Here is a 25,893-nt window from a genome sequence, read left to right as displayed (position 1 = left end):
CAGACTGGACACCACTGGGAAGGGTAACAGAGCAGAAAAGGCAGGTGCCTTCCTGGGAAGAGTGTGATAACGTGGAGACCTCTCGAGCAGCGGCCGTCTGTGAGCCAGGCCTGTGTTCTGTGCTTTCCTTGCTAGCCTGTGACAACACTGACAAGGGCAGAGTGAGGCAGATTCTGTCGTTCATGCTGTTTCGTCATGGGCACCATCTGGCTCTGCCCAGCTCTCATCCTGTGTTTGTCCATCAGGCTATTTCACCTCTGACTTGGTGGTGGTATCACAAGCCCCACCCCCAAGGCACTGGTCTGGGTGCCCCAGCTTCCAGGAGCTGACCCGTGCACAGAGCTACTCCGAGCAGAAACTCTAACTCTCCCCATCCCTCAGGAGACTTGTTAAGCTTGTATGTCCGTGCTGCTCAACACAAGAAGTGCCTGAGAAGTGCCCTTCAGCAGGAAAGAGAGTCTAGAGGATGGCCCCAGGCTCTGTTAGGAAAATCGCACACACAGGAAAATTGCACACACATAGGAGTACACAAGCACGCAGAGGGCTTCAGGAATGGGATGCTCCAGCACGCCACCAGAAGACGGGATGAACTGTCCACTGGGCTCTGACCAGTGGGCACAAGACAGTCATCTTTTTGGCCTCAGAGCGGCATGGGGCAAAACCAGTATGAACCCAACAACCATGAACCCACTTCTGTGACCTCTGGTCCCAAAGGAAATGACAGGTAAGCAGTCGTTATCACTTAAGAGTGGAGCTGTGACATTTTCCTCTTTGATGCTTTCTACATTCCTGAAATAGTGCCCGATGGCCATGGGCTGGCTTCACAAATGGCATCAGAGGCCAGCAGGCTGGAGAGTGTGCTAGCTGCCATCCGTTGTTCCCAAAGGACGGGCGTGACAAAGCAAACAATTCCTCTGAGAACCTGCCCAAGGGATGCTAACAGCCAAATGAGCTGCATCGAGGACAGCCTCTTGCAGCTCCTGGTAGAAGCTGCCCACCCCTCTGGGGTGAGTATATTACACTCAGGCAGGGTTCCTGCCAGTTAAAACTATGGCCCCGATACTAGCAAGGGCCTGCTCTGTGCTGGGCCAAGAATGTTGGGATGGTTGTGTGCGTTCTGGGCCGGACCACCTCCTGGCCGTGTTTGGCCCATGGCAGTGACTGAGGTTTTCAGGGTCAGTTTTCTCACCTGTAAAATGGGCGTGCTTGTCAGACTCCCCCCACCCAGTATCTGAGGGTCCAGGAGATGGTAATGACAAAGTCCCTGCATCCAATAGGGCTCACCCTCTCACCCACTCACATGTGCCTGGCTGCCCTGCAGGGCTGAGGTGGGGTTGGGTTCCCCTTTTCTAGGCGTGATAACCGAGGCTGGAGACGTCAAGGAGCCCCTCTGGTAGTTCCCAAAGCTGGAAAGTCAGTCTTTAAAAACGGGTCCTGACCCCACCCCTCCCATGCTCAGAGGCACTTGGAGCTACTAGGAGGTAAGGAGCCATCCCCGGTTCCCTGGCACAGCCTGCACTCCTTGGGCGCCTAGGCCATGTCTGCCTGCTCCACTCTGAGGCTTCAGAGCAGCAGCTGATGACAGAGAGGAACCTGCAAGCCAGGCGTGCCTAGCGGAGACCCAGGAGCTACCGTGTGGGGGTTTGTCCCCCTCCGACCTGGCCTCCACGGGAAGGCAGGCACACTGGTCCGCAGGGCAGGGAGCCGCTGAGCAGCAGCGGGCATCCTGCCGAGGGCCGAAGAGCCGGACCAGAGCCTCGAACCAGAACGAAGGAACGTGCATGCAGCCAGCAGCTCAGGACCTTAAACCGACCAGACCTGTGTGACGCATTAATTTCCCTTGGAAACGTTTCCTTGGTGGAAACCTGGATTTCCCCACAAAATGGATTTTCTTCTCCTTAGAAATCTCAAAGTACATCATTCAGGTAAGCTTAAAATAGGATTTAATTACATGATAAAGTCAAACCAGTTAACAAAGAATCAGATTGGCATCGTTAAGCACTTAGTGAAGCAGAGCTTTGTAAGAAATCTCAGGAGGCGGAAGACCATCGGCCCAGAAATGCCCTGATTATGAGCACGCGGCCTCCTCTCGGGCATGTGAACACAGCATGTGCGATGTCCCAATTACCAAAAAAACAGACCATCAGGAAGAGAGGTGATCACACAGATTTTCTCTGCACACAGCAAATCTGGCGGAGGCGTCCTCCCGGCACCATGTTGGGGGAGCCGTCCCCGGGCGGTGTGGGGAGAGGCCAGTGCAGGACGAGCACGGGTGTGTTCAGAAAGCAGCAGTGTTTCCAGCATCATCTGGAACTAGGATTTGAGGTCACCGTCTTCTCCGGCAGGATCAGCTCACTTAGATTCAGCTGAGTGTGTGATGCGACTATAGCTTTGATTTCAAACTGCCCATGCGGGGCTTCCTGATGGAAAACTCTGGCCACCACGATGGCCTCTCCAGCACTCTGCTTTCCAGAAGGATGGCAGTCCAGAGGTTTTTATAGAGCTGCAAGAAATAAGCACATACATGGGTAATAAACAAGGTTCCTCACAGAGCCGAGGAGGGAGCTGCAGAGCCCCTTATACACGCTTTTGCTGAAAACACAGAAAATCCTCTTGTCACTTCTTAGAAAATTTTAAGATGATTTCATTTACATCAATCTTTTTTCCTCATGGAAAACAACTGGAAACATGTAATACTTTAAAACAGTTTATGATGACAGCTTTGGATGCGTCCTTTTTCTGGGGACTCTTGTAGGGGGAGGCCCACACGGGCTCCGCAGGTGAGCGCTGGCTGTCTGCTCTGTGTGCCTTCTCCCTCAGCAGCTAGGCTGGTGGACCACATCCTCCAGCAGCTCACATTGAACCCTTCCACTGGGCTGCCCCATGGGAAAAGCAGAGTAGCGTCTATATGGGTGGAAGGCCACGCGCATCACTGTGGTTCTCTATCCACCCCAAACACGGCACCCAGGCTGGCAGGTCTCCAGTCCACGGAGCCAGGGAAGGGGCCTCCTGTGTCCCTGGCTGGCCTTGACAAATTCCACTTTTTTTTTCTTTTTGAAGTGGGCTCCACACCCGCCATGGGGCTTGAACTCACAACCTGAGATCAAGAGTCACACAATTGACCACTGAGCCAGTCGGGGTCTCCTTACTTCGAAGAAGCCAGCATCCCTGCACCTGCTGAGTGCACTCCTGGGTCCCCCCAGGCACACTCGGGCCCACTTTCTCTGCACAGGTTACGTATTACAATTTGGAGCCTGATGCTTGAGGGAATGGCTGTCTTAGCCTCTGGCAGCCGCATGTTCCCACAAATTGCACTTCTCACCCGGCAGCGCCTGGTCAAACTGTGTGCCATATATACCTTCCTGCCAGGCGAGGCCTCAGGAGTCCACGGTGGACTCCAGAGCCAGAAGGAGCCCGCAGCACAGGGACGGCCCCTGCGCACCAGCCACTGTCCTGCCTGGAGTGGGGCTGTCTCTACAGGGCACACAAGGGGCCCAGTGAGTCAGCTGCCTCCTTCTGTACCCACTAACACTCCCGGGGGCTCGGGGCCTCGCATGACACTGTGTCCAGGTCCTTCTTGTTGCCTGCCAACCTGCAGCCTGGTAAGTGCCCCCATGGGCAGCCCAGCCCCCCTCCCGCAGCCTTACTGGCATGTCCTCCTGTGGGTGATCATTGGGGCCCTGACCACACTGGGGACTGAGGTCCAGTCTCCTGTCTTCTCTCCAGGTGGTAGGTCTCTACCCACATCCCGGCTCTGCTGCTTCCTGGCTGGGCAGCTGTGGGCAGGCCACCTGGCTTCCCTGGGTGTTGGGTTTCTCCGTGGCAAAGGATGTGTGTAACAGTCACCATGTGGGAGGGGCCTCCAAGGATGATACTGTCCTCATGCCGGCCTGGGGACTTCTTCTGTCCTGCCCACCCTAGGGCCCAGTACACCATCCCAAGCCCAAGTGTGGCCTGAGCCTGGCCATGGTCGGGGTGCCTACCCCCTGCCCGGAAGAAGTCTGTTCCCCTGAGCACGCACAGAGGGCTCCTGCCCCATCACGTTCAGTCTCCAATGAAACAGAGCCTAAGTGGAAAGCAGGTGTTTCGCACAAAGACCATGGCCTTCAACAGCCTGTAGGGGGTGCACTGCTGGGAGGAGCTGAGGACACGGCGTAGGGACAGGAGCGGGCTCAGGAATGAGCACTGTAGGATGAGATGGCAGGACGAAGTGGGGGCACCCGCCTCAGAGAAGAGCTGAGAGGCAGCCTTCTGCTTAGATGCAATGGATGGAAGTGCTCCAGGCAGAGGGAACAGCAGGTGCAAAGGCCCTGTGGTGGGAAAGCCTGCTGTCATTGAAGAACAGTGGGGGACAGTGAGGCTGGAGTCCAGCGGGCAGGAGGAGCACAGCATAAAATGACCTTGGAGGTCAGGCTGCCTAGGCTAGGGGTGTGGGGATGAGGGATGTTGGTGGGAGGCTCAGCAGGAGGCAGAAGATCACTTGAAGCAGTCATTCTGGATGGAGCATGGCGGGGCAAGGGAGATTGGGGAGCCAAGAGGGGACTGCTGGAAGCAAAAGTACCAGGGGTGAGTGGTCAGTGGATGGAAAGGGTCAGGAGCCAGCACTGTGAGAGATCAGGAAGACCCAGTGCTGGGAAGGGCCCCTGGGAAGTATGAGAGCAGGGGGACGGCTGGAGGGCCCGGCACTCGGCAGGGGCCTGTGCTGACCCCAGCACCCTGGGCCTGCGAGGGCGGGGCTGCCAGCCCACATCTGGGAGAAAGGTAGGCTGGGGTGCAGCTAACCCGCCCCAAACCAAACCCTGCTACTGGCCGCTCCCTCCGCTGCTGCCCAAGAGTGCCAACATCCCTGGCCCATGCCATCATCTCCACTTGGCAGTAACCACCAGCAGCCCCCGGCCCTGGGGGGACTCACCTCGCCATCGGCTCTGCCAATCGGTGAGTTCAGGACAAAGTCGGGAGGGGCGATCACGTCCACCAGGGCAACCGCATCGTCTTTCAGCTGTGGGAAAACAAAGTTCATTCTCTTGGCAACCCCCGGGAGTCTCCATGGCGACTGCTGAGAAACAGAGCGTTGGCCGTTTGTTGCTACGACCCACTAGCAATGACCCGCTAGCAACGGTAACCCCAGCAGGCGCATGCGAGGCTCGGTTACTAATGCATTATCTTCCCGCTGGCCTGCATCACAGACTCCCCTGGTGTGTGTCTGAATATTTTCTCCATGTTGCTAATCACTCACAACTTCCAGTGTGTTAACTGTTTCTCAAGAAGGAGGGAGCTGCTCATAAAAGCGGCTCAGCAGCTCACTAACGGGGCAAGTGTCCTCAGATTCGTGTCTGAATCCGCCTGATCCAGGCAGCTTCCATTCCAGCAGAGGAGCGCACATCCAGAAAAAAATGTGCCAGGGCTGGTGTTTACAGGCACCTGGGAAAGCCGTGTTACGAGGGCTGTTGGGTGCATGGTGGCTTGAGGACGCCCCCATCCCCTCATGCAAGTGGTTCTTCAATAGGACACGTGGAATTTATGTAAGAAGACTCCCAAGAATGTTCTTGAAATGCAAAAGAATTTTTTCTTAAAATAATTGTGACGTGGCCCCCAGGTGCACCAACTGGAGTCCTGGAATGGGACAGTTTTGGCGACGCAGAGGGAAAGCAACTGGCCAGCCAGGACTAAGCGAGTCCACCCAAGAGAGGGGGGAGCACAGCTTGTGGTTCGGGTGCCGCTCGTGAATGTACCCAGCCCCTTGCTCCGCAGCCACGCGCCCTCTGCCCCTTGGCTCCTGATGAACGAGCGCACCCACCTCAGATGGAACAGTCCGCAGAGCAAGGCCCTTGTACAGACAGGGGCCAGCACACCTGCCATGTGATGGCAGGAAATGGTCTGGCTCAGTGGCCACCTCTGCCGTGGTCGTACCAATGCATCCACAGACGATGCATGAGTAAACTGTGGGACACCCCGCCCCCTCCACCTGTCTGAGCCAGAACCCCTGGAGTGGCAGCAAGGACCTGGGCCTCCCTGGTGGCGGATGGACAGGATGCTTCAGCTGCATGACTGTGCGTGCAAGCACCTGCCCGCCTGGGCCCCAGCCAGCAGGCGCAGGTTCCCGAGATGCAGTTGTTTGAGAGCAAGGGGAACACACCGAGGAAACCCTCCAGTCATGGATTTGACTGGACAGGAAGTACGCATGGCCACACATGGGTGTGGCGTGGTCACGGATGCACGCGGACCCAGAACCTCGGGAGACCGAGGGATGGCCACTGGCGAGCTGAGTCTGGGGAGAAGTTTAGAACCAATCGGGGGCTGCCTGGAACCACATCGACTCTGATTTCTGAGAGGGAGAAAGGAAGTGGCAGGTCGCTGGTCATTTGAGATATCTGATAAAATGATTTCCCACCATGGAGAGGAGAGATGACTCTGCTAAGGATGGTCACCCAGTCTGGCAGCACCAGCATGCGTGGCCTTTTAAGTGTAAGTGGGTAAAAATCAAAGACAAACACCCTCGGTCACACGGGCACATGTCCATGGCCAACAGCTGTGGGGGCTGCAGTGACCAATGGGATGGCACAGCTCTGGCCATGTCTGCCCCTCTAGAAAGGCTCCCTGGACAGAGCACCATGAGGGCACAGAGTCGGGGTTTGGCCCACATGACCTTTCTGGGTGAAAAAGATGAAAGAATCCCACACACAGGAAAAATACCATGAGATGAGTTTAAGCTGGAGGCTGAATCCCTTGGGAAGCTTGAGAGAATTACCCGGGCGGCTGTGAAAAGTGTATTACAGAGTGTGGACTCTAAGATGATCCCTAAAAGTGACTCTTTGCCTAAGACCCCTGACATCGGCGTATTTTTCTGTCATCTTCCTGTTCTTGCTCAGCATTGCATAGACACACGTGTGTGCAAAGCAAAGGTGTGTGTCACCCTGCAGCAGTTACACATAATGTGGGGGAATTGTGACGACACAAGATTGATCGCAGCTCACCTTTGAGCACAGGTCCAGGATGGCATTCTGGATCATTTTACCAGCTCGTTCACCAGAGAAGTAGCCACCTGTAAGCACAGTACTGGTTACAACGGGGTCTGGTACCCTATGTCCACCTTAGCCCCCAGGTGCTTTGTAGGAGCTCTCCCCACTGCAGGAACATGCTAGCCAGGGCCAGGTTCCCGTACCCCTTTCCCATCACTGTGCATGTGCCAGGAGGTCACAGCCAGGCCAGGAGACATCCTCAACCACCACTACCCCCACCACCACCATCACCACTATCACCACCATTACCACCTCCACCACTATCATCACCATCATTCTTACCTCCACCATCATCATCATCACCACCATCATCACCATCATCGCCATTAGCATCACCGTCATCGCCATCATCATCACCATCACCATCATCATCACCATCACCACCACCATCACGACCATCATCATCACCACCATCACCATCATCACCACCATCATCACCATCTACATCATCACCATCACCATCATCCTCATCATCACCATCACCACCATCACCATCATCATCACCACAATCATCACCATCACCATCACCATCACTGCCATCACCACCATCATCACCATCACCATCACCACCATCACCACCATCACCATCATCACCACCACCATCACCACCATTACCACCATCACCATCATCACCACCATTACCACCATCACCAACATCACCACCATCACCATACCATCATCACCATCACCACCATCACCGTCATCACCACCATCACCACCATCACCTCCACCATCACACCACCACAGTAGGCTTGCCGTGGCATCTCGTGGGGCCCAAGGCTGTGGCCTGTGCATTTGAGCACACATTTGCTACAGAATCTTTTGTTAGATTTTTGTGAAGGAAACTGTCCATCCCTCATAATTGTCACTTTTTAGTGTCTGGTCCCCTGTCTTGCAAACTGCCACTCCCTAGGTTCGAAGCCTGCTCTCCCCTGTAAATCTAGCCATTTGCTCTCACCGCTTCCACAGGGCAACACCATTCCTAAGCAGGGAAACTGGTTCTTGGCAAGGGGAGTAGGACAAATGGTCTCACTTTTCAGAAAGCCAAGAGACACACACAGGATGTGAACAGATATGCAGTCCATCTATATCATTAACGTGTTTTGGGGGAGATGAGGGAAAACAGTCTAAAGATATTCCTTAGAAGGACAATAATGGAAACAGATTCAAGCTTATCACATTTTTCACCAATCTGCCAGGAATCAGCCCCCAAACCACCTCCTTCAGGAAGCCCTCCTGGGTCCTCAGGCTGGACATTACTGAGGGTGCCTCCCAGCAGCTTGGGCTCGTGTCTATCTGGGCCCCATGTGCTGGGAGGCATGGGCTTCAGCTTGCCATAGACCAGCTCCCTGCCTGGCTAACGTGGGCCTCCTGGAAATATTCTCTGAACAGGAAATAGACTTCAAGGGGACCCTGGATGAAAGGCAAATGTTGTCCTGTCCTGACACCACTTTTTTTTCCCTCCCATGGAATCTGGAATCTTCATCTGCCCCCAGGCTCCTCCAGCCCGTGAGGAATGCTCAGGGAAAGCAGTGGAGGGAAGGACTCAGAAGGAAAGCCAGGCCTCCTGAAGAAGATGTGGCTGGGATCCAGGGCAGGATCAGGTGGGACTGGCTGGGGAGGCAGGTGCCCACCGCAGGGGCCTCACCTTGGTAGAGCAGGGCTGTGTGCTGGCTCAGGGACCACAGGGCGTAGAGGGCACTGAGGCGGCCCAGCACGGCCCGCAGCCCAGGCGGCATGGTGGGCTGGTGTGTGTACTCGTGGAACCGCCGCACCACAGTGAGCTCCAGGAATGCCAGGGCCAGGGGACGGCAGTAGTACACCTTAGAACAGAACACAACACGGAGCCGCCAGCCCCTGTGAGCCAACAGCCAGGGCCACAGTTCCAGCCTGGGGCAGGGGGCAGGGGCAGAAACTGTCAGGAACACAGACCAAGGTAGGCGCTCCAGCGCACGGCCCCTGGCGGGACAATGACACCAAGGGAAGCCATGCACAAAGGGGGCAGGGCACGAGAATCACCTGTGCGCAAACATCAGGGGAAGGCCAGAACTGAGAGAAGGACAAGGCCAACGTCTGTGCACTCCATGACCTAGGCAAGCCTGATGACTGCTCTCAGCTTGGCCCCATGCAACACGCCCAGGGACACCATGCCAGGCCCTGCCGCAGGAGGTGTGAGGGCACATGACAGTCCTCTCCTGCACCTGCACACACAGTGAGGGCGCTCTGCGAGCCCCCGGCCGCTCCAGGCATGGCTGCACTCCTCCCTGGGCCACGGAGGAAACCCGTCTTCTGTCCCACTCATGTATCCGTCCGAAGTCAGGGCGGCTCCCTGCGGTTCCGACGCGGACCGTTCCCAGCCAGCCTGCATTTCCAGGAGTTCTGATGCCTGCTGTTTGTGGGAACAGGAGGCCACGGCAGGTCCTCTGGTCCCAGTGTTTCCTTTCTCACGTGTTCCCCTAGATCCCGCTGAGTATCAGCAGCTTCATTAGGTTTTCTTCTCCGGTCTCTACTGTGTCATTTTACCGGATTTGTTCTAATGAGAAGAGAGCACGTGGGGCCTGACCTGCGCTGACGAGCACGCGTGGCTGTCCTGTGGCGCGTCCGGGAGCCATGTCTACACCGGCCCCTGGCTGGCGTCTCTGGTTATCAGAACTCAGGGGTGTGGTGGACGTCTTTGTGGGCAGATGTGGGTTGTCGCCAAGCAGCGGACAGCGTACAGGACCCACGGATGGGTCTGGACGGAGCCTCTGGACGGAGCCGAGGCTCTGCCAGGCAGGGACGGGCAGTGAGGCCACAGACCTGTCCTTAGGCTCCTGCGGAGTCCGCTGACCCTCCAGCACCAAGCTGTTAACCTGTCCCCTTGGGGGATCTAACGTGGCCTGGGGTCAGTTGTCCGCAGCTGCCGCGAACCTGGGACTGCTGCTTGCGGAGTGTGAGTGCTCGAGGGCAGGGTGGTCACATGCAGAGAGCCTCGAGGGCCAGCCCCTACTCCCAGCCCCTTCCCCTCCCATGAGCCCCCACCCCCACGAAGCCCTAAACCATCAGATCCAGCTATTGGGTCCTGCTGTGCTCTAATTCCTGAGGATATCTGCACATCAGCAAATCATCGACACTCCAGGCAGAAAACAAACTCCTCAGTGTCCATGTTCAGACCTCAGTTCAGGGAAGAGGGCCAGGCCCTGGGGATGGCACTGGGTTCCAGGCTGGCCCCAGCACAGCTGAGCTGGGTGACCCCGGGCATCTCTCTTGGCCCCGATTGCCCAATCCATCAGAGAAGACAGCAGGAAATGACCCATGTCAGGAGCCCCGGGTATGGTGGGGGGAGGGAGAACACAGCGCATCTGCCTTCCAAGGTTGACAGCTCTAGACAGGGAGTACGGGGCTCTGGGGGTTCGGGGCCTCACCGCCCACCTTATTATACATTCTTACTCTGAACATGGGAGGGTACTACTCAGCCAAAAGAGGCAATAAACACATTTCTCTTCTTTTTAAAGAACCTACTGTGTGTGGCCCGCTTGCAGGAGGCACAGAGCAAGGGGCAGCTGTTCCAGGGGTGGGGGGAGGGGACAGGGGATAAATGCCCCGCCCCCGCCAAGTGAGAGTCAGCTCACTCCATATTTCCACGCAAGCAGCCACTGACTGCTCCAGAGAACACAGCAGCTCACGCCCCCACAACCCGCCGGACACCATCCTCCCCCCACATGTCCCCGGGATGTGCTCAGCGACCGCTGTGCTGGTGGCTGTTTCCCTGGCCAGGGATCCTTCTCCGCCGGGATGCCCTGCTTGTCCTGCTGCACATGCTTCCCCAGTCTGCAGCCTGTCACCTGACTTTGTTTACAGAAATGACGAGCGTTTACACAGTCACATCTGACCACTTTCTCTCTTTTACGGCTTCTGATTTCCCATCTCAAGAAGGCTTGTCCCACACCGAGGCTACCCGCACATTCTCTGAGTATTTCCTCTCGTGCCTGGGGTTGCTGCTCAGGACACCGTATGGGAAGAGACTGTGTTCTCCCAGGGTGCACGTGAGCATCCAACCCAGGCCATGAGAGCTGACCCAGGGCTGGCTCTTAGCGGGCTCCAAGATCCAGATCCCAGCTCAGCTGGCCTCTCCCGTCCTTTTCTGTCGAGCAGCATACTGAATGCTGTCACAGAGGGCTTTAACAGAGGTCTAAAGGGGAATTATTTCTAAAACAGCTGAGCCCCTGCCTGAGGTCCATCATCAGGGCACGGCCAGCTGGCAGGGATACAGAGGGACGGCACCAAGACCCACAGCCACCTCCAGGCAGCTCTCCAGGATTTGGACGCAGTGGGAATGGGAGCCTCTTGTGCCCTCCATCTCTTTGGGGCCTTGGCTTGTGACTCCAGGGAGGCCCCCAGTTTCCACTCCCTGACAGGCAGGGAAGGGGGTGACATGGGACAGGTTAATCCACTCCCATCAGTGTCCAAGGGACTAAGGCTATGGCAGCCCCAGCCATTCTGGAAGATCATACCCCCTACTTTGGTCACCATGGCACTGAAATCAAGTTTACTGACCGGGGTCTCCTGCTGAATTCCTGTAAGGCCTGGGTTCAAGTTCTCCATTCAGGCCTTTCTAGTCAAGATGCCATCCTGTCCCCTCACCTCCACACCTGGGGCAGGTGTGTCCAGCAGGTCCCGGGAGACGCCACTGGCTTCGCTCCTGGCCACGTCTACCCCAGTGCTGAGGCCACCCATCACAGCATAACAGGAGGGCTGGAGTTCATTCAGGGGAGACGGGCAGATGTGGATGCTGAGTTCTCAGAGGGCACGAGATGAGCCTCACAAAACCAGGCCGAGGAGAAGGAACAACACCAGTTCTAGAAACTTCTGTTTCCTTTATCCTTGCCTTTATCCTTTATCCCAAGCAACAGCCATCACTCCAGATAGACAGGATGTATGGGTCACAACAGGCCAGATCCAGATGCCAGGAGGCATCTTAGAGTGGGCTGCATTTCCACGGTGGGTTCTGGAATGTGGGAGGCAGCCCCGTCCAAGCCTGAGAACCAAAACCATCCTGGGGCCATTCCCACCCAGTCTCCCTGAGAAGGGCGTTAATGTCCTGAGAGAACCAAGTGTGAGTCACCAAGCAGCCGCTGGTCGGCTGGGAGGGACCAGGGCTGGGGTCCCATGGCCCAGTGTCCCCGGTCCCACCGTGACGGTTCCGGCGGCGTCCAGATGCCATCAGACATTCTGAACACAACACCCACCATCCTTTAAGGTCCCTGCAGCTCACCAAGGCACAGAGTGGCCACGCTCCTGAGGTCACAGGGGCCAGAGGGCTTGGCTGCCACCACCGCGACAGGCGGCTCACCGAGGCCATGGCAGCGCAGGAATTCCAAGCGAATTAAAAAAGCAATTTTCAAAACAGACATACCTGACTGTTGTTTCTTGCTTCAAAGTCATTGCTTCCTGATCTTTTCTCCTGAGTTAATTTCTGATAACTCTCACGGAGCAGATAACAAACCAACCACTCGTACGCCGCCAGGGGGACTTCAAAACAAAAAACAGAAAAATGAAAGTAACAATGAAGCACCCGCGGCCTGCGAGCACTCCCCCAGGACGGGCAGCTCGTGAGCACGGGGCCATCATGGGGAAGAGCCTGTGAGATGCAGACATGGAGGCACTCGAAGGGCACCCCATGTTCTGCACTATTGCGACACCCAGAGGCCCAGGGGCCGCAGAGCCAGCTTTGGGGAGAGCACCTTGTTTGGGAGGGTTGCTAGTTCTGGCTGGTGCTCACGTGTCCGTCTGCCGGGACACGGTGCGTTCCCTCAGTGTCCCTATGGATTCCCACATGCCCCAGGGGTCACTGCCATAGCATTCCAGTGGTCCCTAGACCTGCCGCTCCTACCCCATCTCCCAGTCCTAGGGTTCCTGGGTCCCATCCGTGTCCACAGGGCACTAGACCACGAATGACACCTGAACCCACAGCGTCCTCCCACCTCTTCACCCTGACGCCTAGGTGCTTCAGGGAGCCCCTCAAGGCCAGCCAGCCCCCGCCGACCACCTCCCTGGCCTTCCGCCCTGCCCCTCTCCTCTCCCAGGCTGCCTCCACCCGGGGCCAATTTCCTGGCTGATCTCCCCCTCTAAAGCAGAGCTCTCCAACCTTGGTGTGCCCAAAAAAGCAAGGCGGGGACGACTGGCCCCAGCTCCCTGGCTGGCATGGCCCAGGTCTGGGTGTTGCCTGCTGTCTGTCTGTGTTCCCACACCCTCATGCTCCTGTGTGGCTAGATGTCCCCACATGACCTCCTCCAAAGGTGCAAGACCTGCCACGGAGCCGGCTGCCAGGGAAACAGCTAAGCTCACCCTGCACATGTCATGCCTGCAGGGGTGCTCAGAGTGGCGCCCTCCCAGGCACCTGGGGGCCAGCCTCTGGCACCTGGCAGCCAGCCCCTGGCAAGAGTGAACCATAGCCCAGGCCCTACTAGGCTCTGCATGGGGCTGACCACATCCCCACCTCCGTGTACTACAGGGGAAACTGAGGCTCAGAAAGGTTCACTATCTAGCCCTAGGTCACGCCGACTCCAGAGCCTAGGTTCCCCAGGGAACAGGATGTGACTTGAGCCCACTGCCCTGTACACGCACACAACTATCAGCACCACACATGCTGAACCACAATCGTTGACTGTTTTTGCAAATCAGCCAACTTGAGGAAAACAAATGGGCCTCATGTTGCCAAGTGACAGTGCAGATCTCAAACACACAGGAACATCTGTGAGGCCCGTCCTCGGCACGCACGCCTGCGTGATAATTGGAGGAATCCCAGAGACACCCGAAGACAGGGACCATGCCCTCCGCTCCCTCCCCAGATAAACGATTCGTCCCCTGAAGGAAAACCCTCGGACCTTCCCGACAGGCTATGCGTGGTACTAAGAGCTGCCATCTCTGGTCCCACAGAGTGCGAGGCTTGTGAAGATTTCACATCGTCCTTATGGCGGATCCCACGGGTGAAGGCCAGGGCTGACACGTGGGCTGGGAGGACCACAGGCCCCAGAGACAAGGGGCCAGCCCCGTGCCACCAGCTCCCTCGTCTGCGTGGACAGTGACATCGGCATTCAGTGTCACTTGCACTGCTTGAGTTCTTATTCTATTTTTTTCCCTCCAGAAGATGTTTTCACTTTGTTGGATCTTGCAAAAACCAGGGCACTCACAGGAAAAACAGATGACGTGGCCTGGCCCGTGTCCTGCGGCCGCGGCACAGATGGGGTCCGCGTGCATAGTGTCCACGAGGGAGGTGCCAGAGCAGAGCGCCCCATGCGGCCAGGAGCTGCCAGACGGCTTGTTTATTCTTTGGTTTACAGCGGTTAATGGTTTTAGGGGAAAAAATGCTGGTTAGGTTGATATTATGAGAAGCATGAGCTCATTTTCTAGTGTTTTCTGCAGCAACGGTTGGCTGGAGTGCTTTGAAACCATCTGAAATAGACCTTCAGGTGGGTCCCGCGTCCCATGGGCACTTGACAAAGGCGGGTGAGGACCTGTCGGGGGGCTGTCATCAAGAAAACTGTGACAGACTGTGGTGACCACCGAGAAAGAAAGCACTTGTGAGCAGAAGCTTCCGGGATGAAGAGGATGATGACAGAGGAAGCAGCTGGGACGTCAGCCCAGCCTGAGTTCTAGTCTTGCTCCGACCGCTGGCGCCACCTGGCCCAGTCTCCTCTCAGGAAGATGGGAGTGGGGTATGCGGCCGGGCGTAGAGTGAAGCGGGTGCCCTTGGCACCCACGGCAGGTGACACTGGGAGGCCACGGGCTTTCGGCCTCCAGGCCCCAGGGGATGCTGGCTCTGTGGTCTCCTGATCCAGACCAGGTGCCCCTCTCCCATGACAAAGGCACTTGGTGGAACAAGGGACATCCTTGTGGTGCCTTCCGTGATGGAGAGGAGGGCGAGCGTTGTTGCGTGTACCACAGCAGCCAGTGGTTCCTGAGCATGGATGCAGAGCTCAGCACAGCGTAAAGCACCCCACGATGTGAGCTCCCGTGTCCCCATGAGAGCCTGACAGAGTGGAAGTGGCTCTTCCCGGGTGCAGCCTCACTCTCCCGGCGGGGCCCACACTGCCAGGTCCCCGGGGGGCTCTGTACAACGGCAGCTCCTGCCCGGCCCACTGGGACACGTGCCCGCAGGGGCAGTCTCCAGGGGGTATGGAAACCCATGTGAAGCACATGCCCTCGGGGCTCATGGGTCAGACGGCAGTGAGATGAGTGATGTTCCAGCTGTGGCTGCAGGTGCTTGGGGGAGGCGGGGGTGCAGGCTTAGGGCAGGAGCAGAGGGAGGGGACCCCAGGATGGGACCAGCACCTGAGCGAGCCCCATCCCCCCAAGCTGCCCCACCCAGGTCCTGGCAGCACTAGCCCCCCTCCTCCACTGCTGCCGCCCCATCCGGGGCACCCTCTTCTCCTGTGTCCCTCTGTTCCCAGAGTGGCCGGAGTGGCCTTTTCTCCAGAATAACATCCAAAAGTGGATCAAAACAATGAACACACAAACCCAAGTAAGTGAGTGGCTCTCTTGCTCCGAGTCAAGGGTTTCCCATGCCCTGGATGACAGGGGCACTCCAGCAGGCCCCAGTGGCTGCGTGTCCCTGTCACTGAGAGTCCAGACAGGCCGTCCTGGCTAACCACGCCCCAGTGCGCCAGCCACCGCCACATAGCCCCTGCTCCCCACAGCAGACCCGCCCCCCCATTAGACAGCAAAGCTGCATGAGAGCAGGAACCTGGGTCTCACGTCTTAGCCTCCCCAGGCCGCACCCAAGGACTTGCAGATCAAAGGGGCAGCCAGCGTAAGAGCACACGCTGTCCACAGAGCGAGGACATTCTGCACTGAAAAGGCATTTGCTTACCCCATGCTGCCCACAGCCCAGCGCTCGTTTTTCTCTCTGAAGACAGACCCCATGGGGGAGGAGTGGGGCCCCTGCCACCCCCCAGCATACATGGCAGCGTTAGCAGTCCGCGCTCAACGATCATGGCCAAGCACGATGAGCACAGAGCCCCGTGCTGACTGCCGCTGAGCTGAGCCTGCTCAGGGCTGAGAAGGGTGAATGTGCCACAGGCCAGGGGCCACAAAAGTGAGGCCAGTGAGGTTGGCATGTGCAAAGGCCCTGAGTGGGAGGGCCCCGGGTTCTTGTGAAGACAGCTCAGTCTCGGGGCGACTGGCAGGCTGGAGACCAGCCGCCCAGTGAGGCAGGGACAGGACCCAGAGCCCCTCCCTCTCCACCCTTGGGGAGAGTCAGCACCTGACTCAGCACCACACCCAGGAGGGGGGATCTGGATGAATGCAGGGCCTACCACGGCCCACCTTGCTGCACAGCAGGCAGAGGGATCACAGCGGGAGGCAAACGGGGAGACAGTATGCTCACCTGCAGAGTCCAAGCAGCTGTCGACGCTCGAGCATGTGAACCTCCGGCCAAGGATGTCAGGGTAGGCTTCCAGAAAGTCCACCGTCCTCAGAGGGCTCTCGATGCAAGCACCATCTGTGAGCACATCAGGCCCTGGAGTGACCACCCATCCCCCCCTGCCGGGTGCCCCTGATGCTGGTCAGTCGTGCTTCGGAACGCACATCCACCTGCAGACACAGGGACCGCCTCATGGGGCCAGCGTGTGTGGGCCAGCTGCTCTCCCATGAGCGCGGGGGCCTCACCTTGGACGTGGCGAGCCAGCAGGCTGAGCAGGTAGCTGCTGGTCTGCTGCAGCAGGATGTTGTTGTCCCCTTCGTACGTGCAGTTAGGGTCGTTGTCATTCCGGAGGTCACCCAGCCGGTTCACTACAAGGAAGCCGTGCACCTTGTCACTTCCAGCGCATGTGGGGGCAGGACCCACGCCACTCCCCGGGAGCCCCAGCACTGAGACACAGCACTCCCAGGCTGCCCAGTCCCACCCACGCCTCCCCCAGCTGGTCCTTCCAGCCGCTGACCCCATAGTGCGGGCAAGCAGGAACACTGAAACGCCCCACGTCACCCACTTGTCCCTCTCCCCTGTGGACACTGAGCTTCGTGCGGTCAAACACCAGATCCCCAGGATGGGGGTCACTGACGCAAGCTGCAGGGCACCTGCCTACCCTGTGGCGGGTTCATCTTTTTACACAAGAAATTTCAAATATCTCGGGCGCCTGGGTGGTGCCATTGGTCGAGTGTTGGACCCTGGATTTTGGCTCAGGACACGATCTCAGGCTGTGAGATTGAGCCCCACCTCAGGCTCCACGCTCAGAACTGCGTCTGCTTGGGATTGTCTCTCCTTCTCCCTCTGCCCCTCTTGCTTTTGCGTGCTCTCTCTCAAAATAAATAATCTTTAAAAAATTTTCAAATATCTCAAGAGAACTCTTAGTTTTCTTCTGTCGTCTCTCCTGCCAGTGAAGGGCCCTGATTCCTTCACATTTTTTATAAGGTATGCCTTCTAGACCCTCTTATCTGGGTCTCCTTCCTCTGATGGAGAATGTTCTCCACATGGGAGACTGGGTGGGACAGGATGAGCCAGGAGTTAGAGGAATGGGAGTCCCATGCTCACACTGCTGAAAGCACAGCCAGAGAGGGTGTGAGACATTCTGCAGCAGCCCTGGGGCTTGTGGTCACCTGGGACATGCTGATCATTTTCCCCCAACCCACTGCCCCCTGCCACAGACCAGTCTACTGAAACAACCAGGCATGACCACTAAGGAACAGGTCACAATTGATATTAAACCCAGACCAGCCCATTACATCTACCCCACTGAGCCCAGCCTTGCTGGTTTCAGCCCAGCGTTTGTACTCACGACCCCTGACTCGGTTGGTTATGTCATCTGTGGGGCTGCCCGACTCCATTCGTTATTCTATTCAAAGCCCAACAAAGCGAACTATTTATTGCGTCTCTCTGAGCTGTGACAACAAACAGAAAGTACGGAACGTTGCACAGAGGACGAGACATGTAAGTGACTCGGATGCAGGCATGGTCACCCGCTGGTCCATGGGTAATGGGGAGGCACCACATGGTGGGAGCCAAGGGACCACTCCTGGCCCTGACATGACAAGCACCTGGGGCAGGTCCTCGCTGAAAACACGTAATTGTCCATAGACCATCGCTGAGATGATCAAAGTTGGCAAGAGCCTAAAATGCTTGTGGGGTCATTAACTGAAAACAAGGTTTCTGCCAATTTCATTGTTTGGAACGCATGTGTTGATCTGCTTGGACTAATTAGATTTTACTGATTATTGAATACTCGCACACAGGACGTTTGCAAATAACAGCGGCAACTACAACAATACTAAAAGCTTCAACGATAACCACCAATAGAAGCCACTGGCCACGTGCCACACATCCACCACCGCAGGGAGCACTTAACGCGCTCACTCATGTGACCATGGCGGGAACCTTCATTGTCATGCACCACAATCTCTCCAGGCTACAGGCAAGGAAACTGAGGCCCAGTGAGGCTGGCTACTTGGCCGGGCTGTGCAGCCAGTGGGTGGCAGAGGACTTGGTCGCAGGCCCTCGGCTGCTCACTCCCTTAACCACACACCAGCTGCCCAAACAAGGGCCGCTGCCAAAGAAAACCAACTGTCTTTTTCTAAGTTGAAGAATTTTTCGGCGGGACAAAGCTTGGTGCCGGATTACTGCCAAGTCATTAAGCAAAGGGTGACAACAAAAACGAACAGATTCAGATTATCTACGTTCCACTGGGGGGCTGGCGGGCTCCATCACACAGCCTCCCTACCTCCCCTTACCCCGAAAAGGAGACCGAGAACAGGAGGCAGCAGTGAGTAGAGGCCTTTGTCTAGGGCAGGGGGGTGGCAAAGCTGCTTTGGGAAAAGTCAGCCAGTGAACATTTTAGGCTTGACAAAGATGACTCGACCCTGCGTGTCATGCGAATACGGCCACAGAAAATTCATGAACGAATAGGTGTGGTTACATTCTGATAAAACTTTATTCGCAAAAACCGGCGATTGCCGACTTTGGCCGGCAGGCAGTAGCCAAAAGCAGGGCTGTGGACAGAAAACCATCACACACTTCAAAACCTACCGGCCAGAGGAGGAGTCAAGATGGCGGAGAAGTAGCAGGCTGAGACGACATCGGGTAGCAGGAGATCAGCTAGATAGCTTATCTAACCATTGTGAACACCTATAAATCCAACGGGAAATCGAAGAGAAGAAGAGCAACAATCCCAGAAACAGAAAATCGATCACTTTCTGAAAGGTAGGACCTGCGGAGAAGTGAATCCAAAGCGATGGGAAGATAGACCCCGGGGGAGGGGCCGGCACCAGGCAAGCGGCGGAGCGACGGAGCAAAAAACCCGGACTTTTAAAAGTCGGCTCCACTGGGAGACATCGCTCCAGAGGCTAAACTGGGGGGAAACCCAGGCGGGGTCAGCATAACCCCAGGACCCGCGGGGTCACAGAAGGACTGGGGGTGTCTGAGTGCCGCAGAGCTCACAGGTATTAGAGCGGGGAAGCCGGCTATAGCGACAAAGCCGAGGAGTGAGCTCTAAGCCCGGGGTTACCTTGTGCCGGTCGCAGGCTGGGTGGGCTCGGAGAGCGGCCGCAGGCCGCGGAGACAAAAGCGACCCGGCGCTTTTCTCCAGCTCCAACAATTGACTGCTTTCCTCGAGGCGCGACCGCAAGCCAGGGAGGCGGGGCTATTGGGCGCTTTGCTCTGGGAGCGCACTGAGGAGCGGAGCCCCGGGCTCTCGGCTCCTCCGGGCTGAGAGATTGGGAGGCCGCCATCTTCATTCCCGTCCTCCGGAACTCTACGGAAAGCGCTCAGGGAACAAAAGCTCCCGAAAGCGAACCCGAGCGGATTACTTAGCCCGGCCCCTGGCAAGGGCGGTGCAATTCCGCCTGCGGCAAAGACACTTGAGAATCACTACAACAGGCCCCTCCCCCAGAAGATCAACAAGAAACCATCCAAAACCAACTTCAGTCACCAAGAACAGCGGAATTCCACAGCAGGAGAAAGCAAATCCTACCTGGACAAAATGACAAGGCGGAAAAACTCACCTCAAAAAAAAGAACAAGAGGCCGTACCGAAGGCTGGAGACCTAATCAATACAGACATAGGTAGCATGACAGATCTAGAGTTCAGAATGACAATTCTCAAGGTTCTAGCCGGGCTCGAAAAAGGCATAGAAGATATTAGAGAAACCCTCTCCGGAGAGATAAAAGCCCTTTCTGGAGAAATAAAAGAACTAAAATCTAACCAAGTTGAAATCAAAAAAGCTATTCATGAGGTGCAATCAAAAATGGAAGCTCTCACTGCCAGGATAAATGAGGCAGAAGAAAGAATTAGTGACATAGAAGACCAAATGACAGAGAATAAAGAAGCTGAGCAAAAGAGAGACAAACAACTACTGGAACACGAGGAGAGGATTCGAGAGATAAGTGACACCATAAGACGACACAACATTAGAATAATTGGGATTCCAGAAGAAGAAGAAAGAGAGAGGGGAGCAGAAGGTATATTGGAGACAATTATTGGAGAGAATTTCCCTAATATGGCAAAGGGAACAAACATCAAAATCCAGGAGATGCTAAGAACGCCCCTCAAAATCAATAAAAATAGGTCCACACCTCGTCACCTGATAGTAAAATTTACAAGTCTTAGCGACAAAGAGAAAATACTGAAAGCAGCCCGGGAAAAGAAGTCTGTAACATACAAGGGTAAAAACATTAGATTGGCAGCGGACCTATCCACAGAGACCTGGCAGGCCAGAAAGAACTGGCATGATATATTCAGAGCACTAAACGAGAAAAACATGCAGCCAAGAATACTATATCCGGCTAGGCTATCATTGAAAATAGAAGGAGAGATAAAGAGCTTCCAGGACAAACAAAAGCTGAAAGAATTTGCAAACACCAAACCAGCTCTACAGGAAATATTGAAAGGGGTCCTCTAAGCAAAGAGAGACCCTAAAAGGAGTAGATCAGAAAGAAACAGAAACAATATACAGTAACAATCATCTTACAGGCAATACAATGGCACTCAATTCATATCTCTCAATAGTTACCCTGAATGTTAATGGGCTAAATGCCCCAATCAAAAGACACAGGGTATCAGAATGGATAAAAAAACAAAACCCATCCATATGCTGCCTACAAGAAACTCATTTTAGACCCGAAGACACCTCCAGATTTAAAGTGAGGGGGTGGAAAACAATGTACCATGCTAATGGACATCAGAAGAAAGCTGGGGTGGCAATCCTTATATCAGATCAATTAGATTTTAAGCCAAAGACTAGAATAAGAGATGAGGAAGGACACTATATCATACTCAAAGGGTCTGTCCAACAAGAAGATCTAACAATCTTAAATATCTATGCCCCTAACATGGGAGCAGCCAACTATATAAACCAATTAATAACAAAATCAAAGAAATACATCGACAGTAATACAATAATAGCAGGGGACTTTAACACTCCCCTCACTGAAATGGACAGATCATCTAAGCAAAAGATCAACAAGGAAATAAAGGCCTTAAATGACACACTGGACCAAATGGACATCACAGATATATTCAGAACATTCCATCCCAAAGCAACAGAATATACATTCTTCTCTAGTGCACATGGAACATTCTCCAGAATAGACCACATCCTGGGTCATAAATCAGGTCTCAATCAGTACCAAAAGATCGAGATCATTCCCTGCATATTTTCAGACCACAATGCTCTGAAGCTCGAACTCAATCACAAGAGGAAATTTGGAAAGAACGCAAATACATGGAGACTAAACAGCATCCTTCTAAAAAATGAATGGGTCAACCAGGAAATTAAAGAAGAATTGAAAAAATTCATGGAAACAAATGATAATGAAAACACAACAGTTCAAAATCTGTGGGACACAACAAAGGCAGTCCTGAGAGGAAAATATATAGCAGTGCAAGCCTTTCTCAAGAAACAAGAAAGGTCTCAAATACACAACCTAACCCTACACCTAAAGGAGCTGGAGAGAGAACAACAAAGAAAGCCCAAACCCAGCAGGAGAAGAGAAATCATAAAGATCAGAGCAGAAATCAATGAAATAGAAACTAAAAAAACAATAGAACAAATCAACAAAACTAGGAGCTGGTTCTTTGAAAGAATTAATAAGATTGATAAGCCCCTGGCCAGACTTATCAAAAAGAAAAGAGAAAGGACGCAAATAAATAAAATCATGAATGAAAGAGGAGAGATCACAACCAACACCAAAGAAATACAAACAATTATAAGAACATACTACGAGCAACTCTATGGCAACAAATTTGACAACCTGGAAGAAATGGATACATTTCTAGAGATGTATAAACTACCACAACTGAACCAGGAAGAAATAGATAACCTGAACAGACCCATAACCAGTAAGGAGATTGAAACAGTCATCAAAAATCTCCAAACAAACAAAAGTCCAGGACCAGACGGCTTCCCAGGGGAATTCTACCAAACATTTAAAGAAGAATTAATTCCTATTCTCCTGAAACTGTTCCAAAAAATAGAAATGGAAGGAAAACTTCCAAACTCATTCTATGAGGCCAGCATCACCTTGATCCCAAAACCAGACAAGGATCCCACCAAAAAAGAGAATTACAGACCAATATCCTTGATGAACACAGATGCGAAAATTCTCACCAAAATACTGGCCAGTAGGATCCAACAGTACATTAAAAGGATTATTCACCACGACCAAGTGGGATTTATTCCAGGGCTGCAAGGTTGGTTCAACATCCACAAATCCATCAACGTGATACAATACATTAATAAAAGAAAGAATAAGAACCATATGATACTCTCAATAGATGCTGAAAAAGCATTTGACAAAGTGCAGTATCCCTTCCTGATTAAAATTCTTCAAAGTGTAGGGATAGAGGGCACATACCTCAATATTATCAAAGCCATCTATGAAAAACCCACCGCAAATATCATTCTCAATGGAGAAAAACTGAAAGCTTTTCCGCTAAGGTCAGGAACACAGCAAGGATGTCCGTTATCACCACTGCTGTTCAACATAGTACTAGAAGTCCTAGCCTCAGAAATCAGACAACAAAAAGAAGTTAAAGGCATCCAAATTGGCAAAGAAGAAGTCAAACTATCACTCTTTGCAGATGATATGATACTATATGTGGAAAACCCAAAAGGCTCCACTCCAAAACTGCTAGAACTTATACAGGAATTCAGTAAAGTGTCAGGATATAAAGTCAATGCACAGAAATCAGTCGCATTTCTTTACACTAACAACAAGACAGAAGAAAGAGAAATTGAGGAGTCAGTCCCATTTACCATCGTACCCAAAACCATAAGATACCTAGGAATAAATCTAACCAAAGAGGCAAAGAATCTATACTCAGAAAACTATAAAGTACTCATGAAAGAAATTGAGGAAGACACAAAGAAATGGAAAAATATTCCATGCTCATGGATTGGAAGAACAAATATTGTGAAAATGTCTATTTACCTAAAGCAATCTACACATTTAATGCAATCCCTATCAAAATCCCATCTATTTTTTTTAAAGAAATAGAACAAATAATCCTAAAATTTATATGGAACCAGAAAAGACCTCGAATAGCCAAAGGAATATTGAAAAAGAAAGCCAAAGTCGGTGGTATCACAATTCCAGACTTCAAGCTCTATTACAAAGCTGTCATCATCAAGACAGTATGGTACTGGCACAAAAACAGACATATAGACCAATGGAACAGAATAGAGAGCCCAGAAATAGACCCTCAACTCTATGGTCAACTAATCTTCGACAAAGCAGGAAAGAATATCCAATGGAAAAAAGACAGCCTCTTCAACAAATGGTGCTGGGAAAATTGGACAGCCACATGCAGAAAAATGAAATTGGACTATTTCCTTACACCACACACGAAAATAGACTCAAAGTGGATGAAGGACCTCAATGTGCGAAAGGAATCTATCAAAATCCTTGAGGAGAATGCAGGCAGCAACCTCTTTGACCTCCACCGCAGCAACTTCTTCCTAGGAACATCGCCAAAGGCGACAGAAGCAAGGGCAAAAATGAACTATTGGGATTTCATCAAGATCAAAAGCTTTTGCACAGCAAAGGAAACAGTTAACAAAACCAAAAGACAACTGACAGAATGGGAGAAGATATTTGCAAACGACATATCAGATAAAGGGCTCGTATCCAGAATCTATAAAGAGCTTATCAAACTCAATACCCAAAGAACAAATAATCCAGTCAAGAAATGGGCAGAGGACATGAACAGACATTTCTGCAAGGAAGACATCCAGATGGCCAACAGACACATGAAAAAATGCTCCACATCACTCGGCATCAGGGAAATACAAATCAAAACCACAATGAGATACCACCTCACACCAGTCAGAATGGCTAAAATTAACAAGTCAAGAAATGACAGATGCTGGCGAGGATGCGGAGAGAGGGGAACCCTCCTACACTGTTGGTGGGAATGCAAGCTGGTGCAACCACTCTGGAAAACAGTGTGGAGGTTCCTCAAAAAACTGAAAATAGAGCTACCCTACGACCCAGCAATTGCACTCCTGGGTATATATCCTAAAGATACAAACGTGGTGCTCCGAAGGGGCACGTGCACCCGAATGTTTATAGCAGCAATGTCCACAATAGCCAAACTGTGGAAAGCGCCTAGATGTCCATCAACAGATGAATGGATAAAGAAGATGTGGTATATATACACAATGGAATACTATGCAGCCATCAAAAGACATGAAATCTTGCCATTTGCGACGACGTGGATGGAACTAGAGGGTATCACGCTTAGCGAAATAAGTCAATCGGAGAAATATAACTATCATATGATCTCTTTGATATGAGGAAGTGGAGATGCAAGGTGGGGGGGGTTTGGGGGGAGGTAGGAAAAGAAAAAATGAAAAGATGGGATTGGGAGGGAGACAAACCATAAAAGACTCAATCTCAAGAAACAGACTGAGGGTTGCGGGGGGGAAGGGGGATGGGAGAGGGTGGTGGGGAAATGGACATTGGGGAGGGTATGTGCTATGATGAGTGCTGTGAAATGTGTAAACCAGACGATTCACAGACCTGTACCCCTGGGGATAAAAATACATTATATGTTTATTAAAATAAAAAAATAAATAAATAAATTAAAAAAAAAAAAAAGGAAAAAAAGGAAAAAAAAAAAAAACAAAAAAACAAAAACAAAAACAAAACAAAACAAAACCTACCGGCCAGATAGCCATGTCCTCCACACGCCTCCCGGCATTCCTGTATTCCCCGCTGGGCAGTCCATGAGGCCAGCGGCTTGCCCGCCGACGCCAAGGCGTGGATCTCACGTCCGAGCTCTGCCTTGGGAGAGGAAATCCAACAAGAAGAGGTGAAAAGAGGCTCCGACACCGGAGGTCAGAGGTCACTTCAGCCCTAGCGTCAAAGGCTTATGTCCCCTGTAGTCCAATCTAAGACACCCGACAGCTGCAGGAGAAAGAAAGAAACCCAATTTTAGCTTCAAAAGGGGGGTGGTTCATCTCAGAGTGGACACACTGGGGTACAGATGGTTTCACAGCCGTGGAAACAGATGGACCAGAGCTCTGTGCAGCAAATAAACTCCAGGGGCGTGAGGATGATCACAGGTGTAGAGCGCGAAACATAAACATTTCAACTCAGTGTAGGGGATGCTTCTGAACCTGAAACTAGGCAGAATCTGATGGCAGAAAGAAAAGCAAGAAACCAAACAGGAGGTGGAGACAGGGCCCCTCCTCTGAGGATGGGGGTGGGCAGGGACCGGCGGGCAGGGACCGGCTCGCAGGAGACCGTGCAAGGGACGGTGATTTGCAGTCGACTCTGTAAGGCTGTCCCTGGCCAGCGTCTCTGGGCCTTATGTGTCTTACAGATATCCTTCTGTTTCCACCGAATGTTTAACAGAAAGAATTTAGAGAACGAGACAAACACACGCCTGCTAAAGAAGACAATC

General features: G+C 53.2%; 1 protein-coding gene across 6 annotated transcripts in view; it reads right to left on the bottom strand.

Annotated features, from left to right (window-relative positions):
* Positions 1 to 1,926: 1,926 nt before the first annotated feature.
* Positions 1,927 to 25,893, bottom strand: part of ACOX3 (acyl-CoA oxidase 3, pristanoyl) — a 44,233-nt gene continuing 20,266 nt past the window's right edge. For all 6 annotated transcript variants that reach the window (XM_080796248.1, XM_080796245.1, XM_080796250.1 and 3 more), the window contains 8 exons: positions 25,151 to 25,271; positions 16,668 to 16,790; positions 16,387 to 16,500; positions 12,415 to 12,530; positions 8,668 to 8,842; positions 6,975 to 7,042; positions 4,913 to 4,999; positions 1,927 to 2,503 (listed from right to left, as the gene is read on the bottom strand). In XM_080796248.1, the coding sequence (XP_080652374.1) occupies positions 2,384 to 2,503; positions 4,913 to 4,999; positions 6,975 to 7,042; positions 8,668 to 8,842; positions 12,415 to 12,530; positions 16,387 to 16,500; positions 16,668 to 16,790; positions 25,151 to 25,271 (924 nt within the window). In that variant the 3' untranslated portion in view covers positions 1,927 to 2,383. The remainder of the gene's footprint in view (positions 2,504 to 4,912; positions 5,000 to 6,974; positions 7,043 to 8,667; positions 8,843 to 12,414; positions 12,531 to 16,386; positions 16,501 to 16,667; positions 16,791 to 25,150; positions 25,272 to 25,893) is intronic.

This window comes from Martes martes (genome assembly GCF_963455335.1).
Source record: "Martes martes genome assembly, chromosome: 2".
Taxonomy (NCBI): domain Eukaryota; kingdom Metazoa; phylum Chordata; class Mammalia; order Carnivora; family Mustelidae; genus Martes; species Martes martes.
This window is presented reverse-complemented; position numbering and strand designations above follow the sequence as displayed.